Raw genomic sequence first — 12,833 nt, 5'->3', positions numbered from 1 at the left:
CTTCCCGAGGCGGGTGCTGCGCCCAGGACTCGCGGTTCCCACCCCGATAGCGGCGGGGGCTGAGCCCTCTCCCCACCCTGTGGGGCTGTGCCTGGTCGCCGGCCACACTTTGGACGTTGGCAGTTGTGGAAAATCCTGCGTTTTTCTGCCGAAGCTGGTTCCCTCTCGGTTCGCCGGTGCAGGTTGGTGGCCGTCCTGCCCCTCCCAGCCCCCCCGTGCCCACGGCTTGGGGGGGATCCTGTGGCACTGATGGGATTTGCTTCAGGGGCTCTCGCCGCGGGCGCCGGGCTCAGGCTGTGTCCGTTGCTGATCTCGTTAGCTGGATGCGGTGCGGGGATAACGAGCTCATGAGATGAGGGCTCTGCTGCCGTCCCCCGTGCCCGCTCCCGGGCTCCTCTGCCTGTGAAATCGGTAGCTGGTCCCCTCGCTGCGGGGTCTGGGGGGACGCAGGAGACCCAAAGGGCTCGTCGTGACTCCGGCAAACGGAGGAGCCGCGGGAGCTGCCCCGGTTTTGGCCGGGGGACAGGAGCAGACGGTGGCAGTGGGAGCTGGCAGGGCCAGGGGAAGCAAAGGGCTCGTCCTTCCTGGCACTGCGCATGGGGTCTGCGCGGCACCAGCTGCCTCCAGCCCACGCTGCTGCCCCCCAGCCCGGCATCTCCAGCACCTTCCCTCCCTGCAACAAGCCGGGTCCCACGGCAGCAGCGCTCTGGCTCCGGCTTCTTCCCCAGGGCGGGCTCAGGGTTGATGCAAGGGTGAAGAAGAGCCCAGCCGTGCTGGGGGTCCCACTGCTCCATCCGCATCCCTGCTCCGTCCCTGCCCGCTCCCTGCTCCGGGCTGGGGCAGCTTTGGGGGTGATGTCTGGACCCGAGCTGGAAGCTGGATGCTGGGGGGGCTGGGGGTTGGGGTTTGCTTTTTTGTTTTCCTCCACACACAGGATGTGTTTGAGTATCCCCCTGCCCGGGTCGGGGTCCCCTCACATCCTGGGGTCCTCTGGGACACCCTCCTGGGTACGCGGGTGCGAGCCGAGCGCTCGGCACCTCGCACCGCTCCCGGCATCCAGTTTATTTACAGCAGAGAAAGGAGCTGCTGCCGTTCCCGGTGTGCCGGGGGGTGAAAACGTGATGCTGCGGGCTCAGGGGCTCATCTGGGGCTTTTCCGTCACTTCACCCCCCCTGGTGCCTACAGGGCAGCTCACCCCCCCATGTCCTCCGCTCCTGCCCGTCTCCTGCCCGGCATCGCCCTGGGTGCTGCCAGGACCGAGGGGGAGGGTTACATCACGCTGCTCCCAATATGTCACTGCTCATATCTGTCCCCTTCCCACGGGACCGGGCGGCCGCCCCAGCCACGGGGACGGCGGGCGCTGGGGGTGATGCTGGGGGACGCCGGAGCTCCGGCTGCAGCGAGGCTGCGGCGTTCCGCAGGCGCCTGGGAGGCAGCGGGAGCAGCGCCCGGCTGAGATCTCTGCCTCCCCTCTGCGTCCCCAGGATCTGGCCAAGGGCCCGCGGCAGGAGAGGCGGTGAGGGTCCGGTGCGTGGGCTGGGGGGGGTTTGCTCTCCCTGCCCTCCCCAGCAGCCCCCCGGGAGCAGCCGGCGATGCCGGTGCCGGCACAGCAAGCCTCGTCCCCGTCCTGTCCTGGGGACGCTGCAGCGCTGGCACTGAGCGTCCTCCGGCTCCCGTCCTCGTGGGAACGCGCTGCCGGACCCTCACCGAGCGCCGTCTCCCCCCCGAGGGTGACTCCGCACCCTCTCTGCCTCCCTCCAGGACCGCGGTGCTGAGCCCCGGCGATGGAGTGGCCGGCGAGCGCGGCGGCGGCGGCGGAGAAGCAGAGCCCCGTGGACTACGGCGTCCAGATCCGCTTCATCAACGACCTGCAGGAGCCGCGGAGACCCCCGAAGGCGCGGGGCAAGGCCGGCTCCTACGGCGTGGCCGTGCGGGTGCAGGGCATCGCCGGGCAGCCCTTCGTGGTGCTCAACAGCGGCGAGAAGGGCAGCGAGTCCTTCGGGGTGCAGATCAAGAGTGATGGCTCCTACCCCAACCCCCCCGCCGGCCCCCAGCCATCCGGCTCCGGCAGCTCCGACTCGGAGTTGCCGGAAAACCCCTACGCCGGGCGGCAGCCCCAGCGCGGCTCGTCCTACAGCACGTCGGACGAGGAGACGAGCGGCATCTCGGTGACCTCCCGGCACGAGCCCAAACCCCCGCCGGGCAAGCGGCCGCTCGGGGAGGAGCTGCGGAGGACACAGTCCCACGGGGATCTGCTCGGTGCCGCCGCGGAGGAGCCCTTTGCCGCCGGCGCTGCCCGGGCCGGCGGCGGTTGGCAGCACCGGGCTCTGGCCGACGGCAAAAGCAGCAGCATGTTGAACATGGCGCCGGAGCGGAGCAAAGCCTCCGGCTCGAGGGCCGCGGCCAAGGACCCCTCCTCGGACACGGAGGCCGTGGTGGACGCCGGCGGCGGCGACGTGGACACCAAACCCCTCTTGCCGGTGGATTCGCTCATCAGCAAATTCGACGGGAAGGTGCAGCAGCGAGGCCGGGCGGGCCGGAGGGGCCGGATCCCCTCGGAGGAGCGGAAACGCTCGCAGAGCCTGGACGGCCGCGTCTCCCACCGCGACGTGCTGGGTGCCAGGGAGCGGAGCGGCGCCCAGCGCCAGGCCAGCAGCGTTCGCCCCCAGCCCACGGTGCCCGCCGGCAGCCTGAGCCGCCCGAGCGGAGCGGGAGGGATGGAGGACGGGGGGACGAGGAGCCAGCGGGCGAAGCGGAGCGTGGAGGAGCGCGCGAGCGAGCGGCTGCAGAGCAAAGCCCGGGCGGAGCTGCAGGTACCGGGAGGCCGGATCCTGCTGGGATCACGAGGGTCACGAGTCCTTAACCGAGGCGGGAATCGGCACCGAGGCGGGTGCCGGAGTCCTCCGGGGCAGCGGGACCTGGGGGGCGGGTGGGGGGACTCCACGTCGTGGCTGGAGCTGAGCTTTCTTATCCCTCGCGGCAGCTCAAATCCACCCCGGACCTGCTGCGGGACCAGCGGGAGGTCGCCCAGCCTGGCAGCAGCGAGAGCCCCAGGGAGCTCATCTATGGCATCCTGAAGGAGGGGTGAGCCCCCCTGAGCCCCCAGAGCCCCCCCGAGTGCCCTCGTCGCTCCCTGCCCCTTTCCCAAAGCCCGGGTGGCTGCGGGTGGCTGGGGAGCGGGGATGCCCCCGGAGCCAGCTGGTGCTCGGGGGTCTGGGGGAGCGAGCGGCAAAGCGCCGGGGGTGTTCCCGCACCCCATCCTCGGCCGTCCCCAAACGCTTCCCCCCGCTCTGCCGTCCGCAGGAGCAGCGAGAGCGAAATCTCCCTGAAGAGGAAAACTGCCCGGCTGCTGGAGAAGATGCAGGAGCTGGCGGTGAGTTGGGCACTCCCTGCCTGGGGGGGACCAGTCCCCGACCCCCCCCGGGGGCTCCTGCCTTGTTGGCACCGTGTCCTGGCACGCCAGGGATGGGACCCCGATGGTGGCTGGGACCGAGCTGTGGCTCCAGGGGGGTTGTGGTGCCCCAAACCCTCTGAGTGAGCCCGGGGGGTCTCTGCAGGTGCCCCCCAAGGAGGCGGCGTGCTCCCAGCCCCAGCACCGGGAGCTGGCCAGGAAGGTGGAGGAGCTGCAGGAGAAGCTCGATGAGGAGACCAAGGTGAAGCCAAGCAGAAGGCTGGGGGGCTTGGGGGGGCCACAGGGTTGTGGTTTACACCCCAGGAGGGGGAAAGCACAGTGGGTCCCTGCTCTCAGCCCCCTTCCCCTGGGTGTGGGTGCCCAGGAGAGACCGAATCTTCTCCTGGTCTGATTTACCCCACGCCGGGGTGTCCCAGGGGTGCCAGGGGTGCAGACGTCCTTCCCGTCCCCACCGGAGCCGCGGTGGGGATGCTGGGGGGGGGACACAGGGGGCATTGCTGGTGCCTCTGCTCCCAAGAGGGGCTGTCACGGGTGTCCCCTCTCCCACAGCTCCGCCAGAAGCTGGAGCTGCCCAAGGATCCAGCTCGGAGCGGCTCGGCGCGGGCGCTGGAAGCCCGGCTGCGGGAGGCCGAAGGGGAGAGCCAGCGTCTGCGGGGGGCCCTGGAGAAGAAAACCCAGGAGCTGCAGAGGAGTTTGCAAGAGTAGGGGCTGCCGCCGGGGGCCGCGGGCGCTGCCGAACGCGCCGGGGCTGGGGACGCTCGTCCATCCCCGGGACAGGGCTCCGCGGTGCGGGGATGTGCCGGAGGGTGGTGGGAGCGTCCGGGGATGCACAGAGGGGTGGGGGAGTGCAGGGGGGGCGGCCGGCCCCTTCGCCGTGACCGGCCGCCCACCAGCGTGGGTGCTGCAGCCCCCCAGCCCTTCGGGGCGCGGATGCAGCCGGGGGGGTCTGGGGGGCAGCGCAGGTCCCTGCCCGCCGTGACGGGCCCCCGCTGCCCCCCAGGCTGAGCGAGGTGACCACAGCCAAGGAGCAGGCGGATGCCCGGCTGGGCGACTGCCAGGAGCAGCTGCTGGCGGCGCACCGGGAGCTCGACCGGCTGCGCGAGGGCTCCGGCGCGGCCCCGGACGGCGACGCCTTGTACAAGGTACGGCGACAGCCGCACCGCGGCGCGAGCTGCCCCCTGCGTCGTTTCGCCGCCGCCGAGCCCAGCTGTGCCCTTGCCCAGGAGCTGCTGGAGACCAGGGATGAGCTGGAGGAGGCCCTGAGCTCCAAACAGCGGCAGGAGGAGCAGCTGCGGCTGCGGGAGCGGGAGCTGACGGCGCTGAAGGGAGCGCTCAAGGAGGAGGTGGCCAGCCACGACAAGGAGCTCGACCGCGTCCGGCAGCAGTACCAGAGCGACATGGACCAGCTGCGGCGCAGCATGGAGGACGTCTCGCAGGTCCGGCTGCTGGGGAGAGCCGGGGGACGGGGACTTGCTGGTAGCAACTGGGGAAGAGTCTTGGCTTGGAGTCAGGGTCCTTGAATTCCCCCTTTGAATGGTCCCGAGCTGGAAATGGGGTTTGTGTCCCACCCCAAACTCACCCCCTCGGAGCATCCATCTGCCCCGGCTCCCACCGCCCCAGGATGGAGATGCTGGTGGGAGAGTGGAGCCAGTTTGCGGCGGCACGGGGGCTCCCCGGGTCCCTGTGTGGGTCCCCTGGGCTGGTTTGGAGGCGTTAACCGGGGCAGGACCTCGGCATCTTCGGAGCATCCCGCAAGGATGGTGCTCTGCTTCCATCCAGGATCAGGCCAACCTGGAGTCGGAGAGGCAGAAGATCAACACCGTGGTGAAGAACCTGCAGCGGGAGCTGGAGGAGAGCGCGGAGGAGACGGGGCACTGGCGGGACATGTTCCAGAAGAACAAGGACGAGCTCCGTGCCACCAAGCAGGAGTAAGTGCCGGGGCTGCGGCTGAGCTGGAGGCACGAGCAGCTTTTGGGGAGGTCCAGCTGCTTGTGACCATCCAGCATCTTTACTCCAAACTCAACTAAAATGGGTGGGGAGCTGGGATGAGGCTGGTCCTCCTCTTCCTCCCCTGGGCAGGCGGGGAGGAAGGCGATGGCAGAGCTGGGTGCCGCTCTCTAGGCATGCTGGGACCTGGGAACGAGGGTGTGGGACACGAGGACGCAGGGCTGGGTTTGGGTGGCCTCATCCTGCCCCTCTCCAGGCTGCTGCAGGTGAAGCTGGAGCGGGAGGAGTTTGAGGAGGAGCTGCGGGAGCTGCGGGAGCGTTTCGCGGCCGCCCGGGACGAGGTGGACCAGGCGCGGAGCAGCGCGGTGAGCCCCGGCGAGCTGGAGGCGCTCAGGAAGGTGGGTGACGCGGGAGGGGACACGCACAGCGCCGGGGACCGTGTCCAGCACCGAGGGTCCCCGAACCCCTGTCCCCTCCGCCCCAGGAGCTGCGGCAGGCGCGGGAGGCGCAGCGGGAGCTGACGGCGGAGAAGCAGAGCCAGGAGGAGCTGCTGCGGCAGCGGGAGCGGGAGCTGGCGGCGCTGAGGGGCACCATGCGGGAGGAGGCGTCCAGCCGCGAAGGGGAGCTGGAGCGGTACCGCCGGGACCTGCAGCAGCTCCAGGAGGAGCGGGATGAGGCCACCAAGGTGAGCGCTGGAGAACGGGCTCTGTCCGCACCCGGCCGCCAGCCGGGGGGCGATGCCCTCGCGCCTTCCCGCGAGCTCCGCGTTTCGCAGCCGTGGGACAACGCGGCAAAGCCACAGCCCCGGATCCACCCGCCACGGGCTCCTCCCAAGGGATGGGAGCCCGAGCTGCCCCCCAGGACCCCCTGGCCAGTGGCTGGCCCCCGGGTCCACCCCGTGCCGTGGCTGTGTTGCAGGCCAAGGCGTTTCTGGAGAGCGCGCGGGAGGACTCGGAGCAGGCGAGGAGGACGGTGGAGTCCAGCCTGCGGGAGCTGCAGGAGCAGCACGACGACGCGAGGAGGAAGGTCCTGGGGCTGGAGACGCAGCTGAAGGAGTACGAGCGCTTGGGCGAGAACTGGGAGGGCTCCCAGGCACGACTCAAGGAGAAGGTCACCAAACTGGAGGTACTGGGACTGTGGCCGCTCCTGAGCTGTCCTGAGCTGTTCCGCCGCCACGGGATGGAGTTTGGAGACCCTCATCTTCGCAGGCAGAGCGCAGGCAGATGGAGGAGTCGCTGGGCGAAGCCACGGAGCGGGAGCAGGAGCTGCTGCTGGCCAAGCGGTCGCTGGAGACCCGCCTGGAGGAGGCCCAGCGGAGCCTGGCCCGGCTGGCACAGGAGCACCAGGAGCTGAGCGCGTCCTACCAGGACGAGCAGCGGCAGAAGGAGCAGCTCAAGCGCGCCAAGAGCGAGCTGGAGGAGCAGAAGCGCCTGCTCGACCGCACCACGGAGAAGCTGAACAAGGAGGTTGGGGTTCCCGGGTGCCTCCGGTGCCGTTGGCACCCCCAGGACCCCCGTCCCAAGGGGCACCATGTGCTGCGACACCTGGTCGCTGTGCCGTGGGATGGGGATCTCCAAGATGCTCTTGCTGGGCTAGGGGAGGGATCCGGGACATTGGGCACGGATCTGTTTTCCCTGTGGAGATGGTTGGGACCGATCCTTCCCTGACGTCCCGGGAGAGTCCCTAAAACCAGGCTGTCCCCAGGGATCGGCGTTCCCTGGTGTCCCAGGGCCGTGTTGTCCCTTCCCTGAGCAGCTCCTGCCAGAGCCCGGTGCCTGCGCAGGGTCCGGGATCCTCCGGCTGCTCTGGCAGGGCTGGCACCCCTCACCGTGACGCTCCTGAGCCCCTGGGGCACCAACATCCCCCCCAGCCCCGTGCCCGCGGGTATCCGCTGCCACCTCGCGTCCCATCGGCTCCGGACAGGGCGCGCGGGCTGGTTCCCGGCTCCTGAGCCGTCGCCGCTCTGCCGCAGCTGGAGCAGATGACGGAGCAGTCGCACAGCTCGCTGGCCGTGCTCAAGTCGCAGCTGGAGGAGTTCAGGGAGAAGTCGCGGAAGGAGATCACGGATTCCCAAAAACAAGCCAAGGATCGGGGCGCCGAGGTGGAGAAGATGCAGCTCAGCATGGGGCGGCTGCAGGAGGAGGTACGGGAAGGGCCGGTGGGTCGCGGGTCCCCGCGCCGTCCTCTCCGTCGCTCCGTGGGGAGCTGGGGGGACGCGTCTGACGCGGGGAAACCTTCTCCCCCGGCGCCGCAGGTCGCCCGGCTGAAGCAAGCGCTGCAGGACAGCCAGGCGGAGCGGGAGAGCGCGGAGCTGGACAGGGACGTGCTGCTCCAGCGCCTGCACAACCTCGAGCAGGAGATGGAGACCAAGAAGCGCTCCCAGGACGACCGCTCGCGGCACGTCAAGGCGCTGGAGGTGGGGAGCACCGCGCGGCACCCTGAAACCGCCGGCCCTGTCCCTGCAGTGCTGGGTGCCAACAGCAAGGGGCAGAGCTGGCCCAGCCATCCTCCGTCCCAGCCATCCTCCGTCCCAACCATCCTCCGTCCCACAGCTGCTGCTATATATATATTAATAAATTAATATTTATTAATTGCCGGCGCAGCCAGCCCTGCCCAACCCCTCTGCCCCCTGCCCGTGGGGACCCTGGGGCTCCTCTGACACTTCTGGTCCCATCTCCTGGCAGGAGAAGTCCAAGCACCTGGAGGTGGAGCTGGACGAGGAGAGGACGACGGTGGAGCTGCTGACGGAGAGGGTCAACCGGAGCAGAGACCAGGTAGGGCGGGCGGTGCTGCCCCGAACGCGGCGGGTACCGCGGCAGAAGCCTCCCCGGCTCCGGCAAAACAGCGCTGGGTAACTCCAGTCCTCGGGTCCAACTGGTCACTGGAGCAAAAGCCTCGTTAATGAGTCATTAACGAGCAGCCCGGAGCCCTCCGTCACACACACAGCCGGGGTGACGGTGTCTGCCAAGCTGGTTCGGGCACAGACGGAAATCAGATGAGCTCGGCGCTAAAAAAAAAAAAAGAAATCCCTGAAATTACAGGGTGAGGTTGGTGTTTGCGCAGGAAGTTGGGGCTTAAATCACGCGGCTCTCGGTGCCCTCCCCTCCCTCTTAACCCACCTGCTTATTACCTTCAAAGCCGGAGCTCCGCGGGCGGGCGGGAGCCGCCTGCCGAGCCGCCCGGATCCGGCGGCGCTGGGTTTTACCGGGATCGGCAGCTCCTCCGCTTATACACCGTCTGCCTCCTGCCCCAGTGAGATCCAGCCTGGGGCTTGGAAAGGGGATTCCCACCCCTCAGGGTACCCCTTGGCACGGGGCTCCGGCGCCGGTGGGGCTGGCAAGCCGGTCAAATGGGTGGGTTTGCCATTTTGCCATCTGGGAAACGGGCACATCCCGGAGGTGTGATCCCAGGGGAGGCTTTTCCTGGGAATCCTGGTCGTGTCCGAAGCACAGGAGCTGCGGAGCAGGGACGCCTGCGAAACCACAGCTGGGTTCGGCGCAGGAGCGGCCCTGCCGGCTTCGGGGGCTGCTCGAATAAAATTGAAACCATTTTTTCTACAAACCCCAATTTCCTTCGCTCTAAAATAACGCGCGACGCTGCGGCTTTCACCTTGGTCAGCCTGAAAGGGGCCCCTGGGGCGGTTCTGGGTTTGCTCCGTCGGTGGATCAAACCCATTCCTGCCCCCGGCACGGCCACACCGCCATGCCTCGCGGTGCCAGGCAGAGCTGGGAGCGCAGCTGGGTCCCAGAATCCCAGTCCAACCAGTTTAAACCCTCCAGTAGAAAATTGCAGCCCTCGTCTCCGGGCCGCTCGCCAGAACGGCGGTAACTAATTTGGGAAGGAACTAAAATCCTCTCGTCGGAGGTTTTTGGTGTCACCGATACCAGCTGCGTGCCGCGGGATGGCCACCATGCGGCTGTTGGGTGCACCGAGCCCACCCGTGCTCCGCAGCACTGGTGTCGCAGGAAGAAATCGGAGCCGCGGTCACCGCGGCGGCCCCGATCTCTCGCCGAGCAAACGTGGCGGTGATGGACGCGGCAAAACCAACCCGTGCCGTGTCCTCGTCCCCAGATCGACCAGCTGCGGGCAGAGCTGCTGCAGGAACGCTCCAGCCGGCAGGACCTGGAGTGCGACAAGGTCTCGCTGGAGAGGCAGGTAAGGCTGAGCCGCGGAGGGGCCGGGTCCAGCCCGCGGCCGTGCCACGGGCAGCCGGACCCCTTGCCCGTGAGGGATGCGGGGCAAGCGTCCCGGTGCGGCCCCGCTCCTCTCTGGAGCGTCCCTGGCAGAGGGGCCGTGTTCCCAAGGAGCTTTTCCTGCTGTAAAACAACTGTTCCTCCTCCTCCTCCTCACTCTGGATACAGCCCGTGCTGTCCTGTCCCGTCCCACCCGTGCCCCAGCCCTGGCCAGAGTGTCCTCGGAGCCGTCTGGCATCTCCCGGGGGTGGTGTTCCCATGGGATCCCCCCGTTCCTCGCGGCTCCTCGCCAGCCTGCCCGGGCTTGTGCTCCAAACCCTTCGTTACCTAACCCCGAGCTGGCTCCTAACGAGACGGATCGACGGGAGCGGAGCTCCCCGAGCTGTTCTTGTTCCCGGTGCGGAATTGCCGCTGCCAAGAAAAACACGGGGCTCCTACTGCTGATGCCGCGGGGCCTGGCCCGGCAGCGGCTGCCGTCGTTACCGCTGCCCGGGTGACGAGGCTGGGGCGATGCCGCCGTGCGGGACGGGCAGAGGAGCTGGATTTCGGGGTGCTTGGGGGAGAGGATTTTAGGCACTTGAGAGCAGAAATTGGGGAGCTGAGAGGGGAGGAGCACTGTGGCACCAGCGGGGGCTCTTGTGCCCAGTGGTCCCCAGTACGTCACTGCGCCTCGTGCCCCGGCCTGTGCCAGCGCAGCTAATTGCCGTTACATAACCTGGCTCGTTACATCTCGTTGGGAAAGGGTTTCTGCGCCCTGCCTCGCCGCCCGCGTTTACATAAGCCGGGCTTGGAGCTGTGCCCCCCAGCCGGGCTGGCAGCGCCGCGGTGGGTGACGGGGACGGCTCCGGGGTGGGTTTTTGTGCCCCTGCAGAACAAGGAGCTGAAGAGCCGCCTGGCCAGCACCGAGGGGCTGCAGCGACCCGGCAGCAACGTCTCGCAGCTGGAGGCGCGGGTGGAGGAGCTGCAGGACAAGCTGCAGGCGGAGGAGAGGTACCGGCGGCGGAGACCCCCTGCCGCGGGGGGCACCTTCGCCCTCGCCGGCTGCCATCCCCACCCCTCGCCTCGCCGCAGGGAGAAGAGCGTCCTGCTGTCCTCCAACCGCAAGCTGGAGAGGAAGGTGAAGGAGCTGACCATCCAGATCGATGATGAGCGGCAGCACGTCAACGACCAGAAGGACCAGGTCGGTGGCGGGCAGGAGCCCTCGGAGATGCCAAGCGGCATCGGGACCCGCCTCGGGGACCCTCGGGTGCTCATCCCACACCCAGCCACCCTCATCCCATGGGAATGGCCCTGTGTCCCCGCAGCTGAGCCTGCGGGTGAAGGCCCTGAAGCGTCAAGTGGACGAGGCGGAGGAGGAGATCGAGCGGCTGGAGGGCGCCCGCAAGAAGGCGCAGCGGGAGCTGGAGGAGCAGCACGAGCTCAACGAGCAGCTGCAGAGCCGCGTCAAGGCGCTGGAGAAGGAGGCGTGGTAGGATGCGCCGCGCCGGGGTGGGTGCCAGCCCCGGTGGTCCCCTGGCAAGGGCTGACCCCCCTTCTCCGTGCCCAGGCGCAGAGCTGCCCGCTCGGCGGCCGATTCCTCCCGGCAAGACGAGCGGCTCAGCTCGGACGAGGAGTTCGACAGCGCCTACGGGCCGTCCTCCATCGCCTCGCTGCTCACCGAGGCCAACCTCCAGACCAGCTCCTGCTGATGCCCGCCCGCTCCGGCCCGGAGCGGAGCCCAGGACGTGAAGGAAGGTGCCGCTCCGCCAGCGGCGGGATGGAGAACCCCCCCGGCCGCCGTCTCACCTCTTCGTCTTCATACGGGTCTCAGGGTGCGTTTGCACCGTGGCTTTTTGCCGGGGGGAGCCGCTCACCGCGGCCGGTGGCCCCGTCGGTGGCTGGGTCCCACCGGGACACACGGCCGCGGGGGCAGCCGGAGGGGCTGGGGGCACCCACGGCTCCGGCCCCCCCTGGTTTATTTTTATATGCAGCTGCCCTTCGCCCCCGCTGCCCTTTGACCTCCCCAAGTGCTATTTTAAATAAAATGGAGCATTTTAACGCCCGCGGCTCCTCGTCCATCCGGGGCCCGAGGGATGGCGCAGGCTCCGGCACGTCGGGCTGCGCCGCGCCAGGCTCCTGCCCAGCTCGGGGAACATGGCTCCCTCCCGCTCGGCTGGATCTGGCCTGGAGATAAGTCCTCGTTATCGCTAATTAACGAGGATGGGAGCCTTGCCAGCTGCTAATTAGCGCCGTTGCGATGATTGGCAGGTGGTTACCGCAGTTCCCCTCCATGGCCTTGAGCTGGCTCCGGCCCTGAGCCGATGCGGGGCTGGGATGGTGCCCAGCGACGTAGCCAGCCCTGTTCCTGCTGCCTCAGTTTCCCCTCCCACGCCCTGGTCACGTTTAACCAAGATGGAGTCAGTGGGGACGGACACGGTGACAGCACCAGGGACACCCCGTCCTCTCTTCAGTCGGTGCTGCCCACGTCCCTGCGTCACTGCTGCCGAGGGCTGTGCCAGGCTCGGCGTGCCCGGCACCTGGCCCCGCACCCGTGGCGTCCCCGCTGCAGCTAAACTGGGCCAGCACAACCGGTTCTGCCCTCGGCTCCTCCCGGACACGAGTGTCGGAGCCAAGGTCAACCACCGTCCCCACCCCGCGCCTTGGTTTCCCCGGCGAGGCTGCCAGGGCCCTGCTGTGCCTCAGTTTCCCCCGCGGCGGTCAGTGGGGGGGCTGGGGGTGCCCAGAGGGAGTAGGCGCCGGCTCCTGTGGCTGAGCGTAACCGAAGTTTGCCGATCTCCGGCTTTGCCACCGGCAGCCAGCCCTGAGGATGCGGCATCCTCCAGCCCGCAGAAGATCCCGCTGCCCCAAACTCCCCGGGACAGGGTGTCCCCACCCCGGGGCTGGAGCGTGGCCCCGGTGACCGCACGGGGCTGGAACGTGGCCCCGGCCGGCGGGGCTGGGGCCGGCGGTGAACCTGAGGCCGCCTGAGCTCATCACCCCGGTATGTGGCAATTAGTGCCCGGCAGAGAGGAGGCAGCCGGCGCGCCCGGGCTGCCCGGCGTGGCACGGGGACACCCGCTTCCCTGACGCCCCAGCATGAGCCAGGGGGCTGTGGCACCCACCGGGCTCGACCCCGGTGTGAGGCTGGTGAGCTCACAGCTCTGGGTGGTGGCACCCCTGGCACCTCCTGCCTGGCTGGGCCGGCACCCCCGGCCAAACATCCCCCAGGTGTGGGGGACCAGAGTCTGGGGCACCATGGCACGGGTTGGGATGCCACAGCACGGGTTGGGGCACCATGGCAT

The 12,833-nt window shown here is 68.8% G+C and overlaps 1 protein-coding gene across 2 annotated transcripts; it reads left to right on the top strand.

Moving 5' to 3' along the window:
* The first annotated feature begins 1,784 nt into the window (after positions 1-1,784).
* Positions 1,785-11,240, top strand: CGN (cingulin). 2 transcript variants are annotated; one of them, XM_086628461.1, is made up of 21 exons: positions 1,785-2,708; positions 2,754-2,813; positions 2,984-3,084; positions 3,304-3,373; positions 3,558-3,653; positions 3,962-4,113; positions 4,413-4,554; positions 4,636-4,848; positions 5,192-5,340; positions 5,616-5,757; positions 5,844-6,044; positions 6,278-6,484; positions 6,568-6,825; positions 7,332-7,502; positions 7,614-7,775; positions 8,044-8,133; positions 9,431-9,514; positions 10,424-10,542; positions 10,624-10,732; positions 10,857-11,020; positions 11,099-11,240. In XM_086628461.1, exons 1-21 carry the CDS (start codon positions 1,785-1,787, stop codon positions 11,238-11,240), a joined length of 3,756 nt encoding a protein of 1,251 aa, XP_086484587.1. The 2 variants fall into 2 exon arrangements, with proteins under 2 accessions (XP_086484587.1, XP_086484586.1); XM_086628460.1 differs by having other exon boundaries at positions 1,785-2,813; positions 2,963-3,084.
* The last annotated feature ends 1,593 nt before the right edge of the window (positions 11,241-12,833 follow it).

The sequence above is a fragment of the Tauraco erythrolophus genome, chromosome 30 (assembly GCF_009769465.1).
Source record: "Tauraco erythrolophus isolate bTauEry1 chromosome 30, bTauEry1.pri, whole genome shotgun sequence".
Lineage (NCBI taxonomy): Eukaryota > Metazoa > Chordata > Aves > Musophagiformes > Musophagidae > Tauraco > Tauraco erythrolophus.
Note: the sequence above shows the minus strand (reverse complement) of the source record. Positions and strands in the feature narration are given on the sequence as shown.

Excerpts from the sequence above, each read along its gene's own strand:
- CGN (XM_086628460.1), top strand. The coding sequence starts at position 1,785 with ATGGAGTGGCCGGCGAGCGCGGCGGCGGCGGCGGAGAAGCAGAGCCCC. Across the intron at positions 4,555-4,635 it reads ACGGCGACGCCTTGTACAAG|GAGCTGCTGGAGACCAGGGA; the intron begins GTACGGCGACAG and ends GCCCTTGCCCAG. Across the intron at positions 5,758-5,843 it reads AGCTGGAGGCGCTCAGGAAG|GAGCTGCGGCAGGCGCGGGA; the intron begins GTGGGTGACGCG and ends CCTCCGCCCCAG.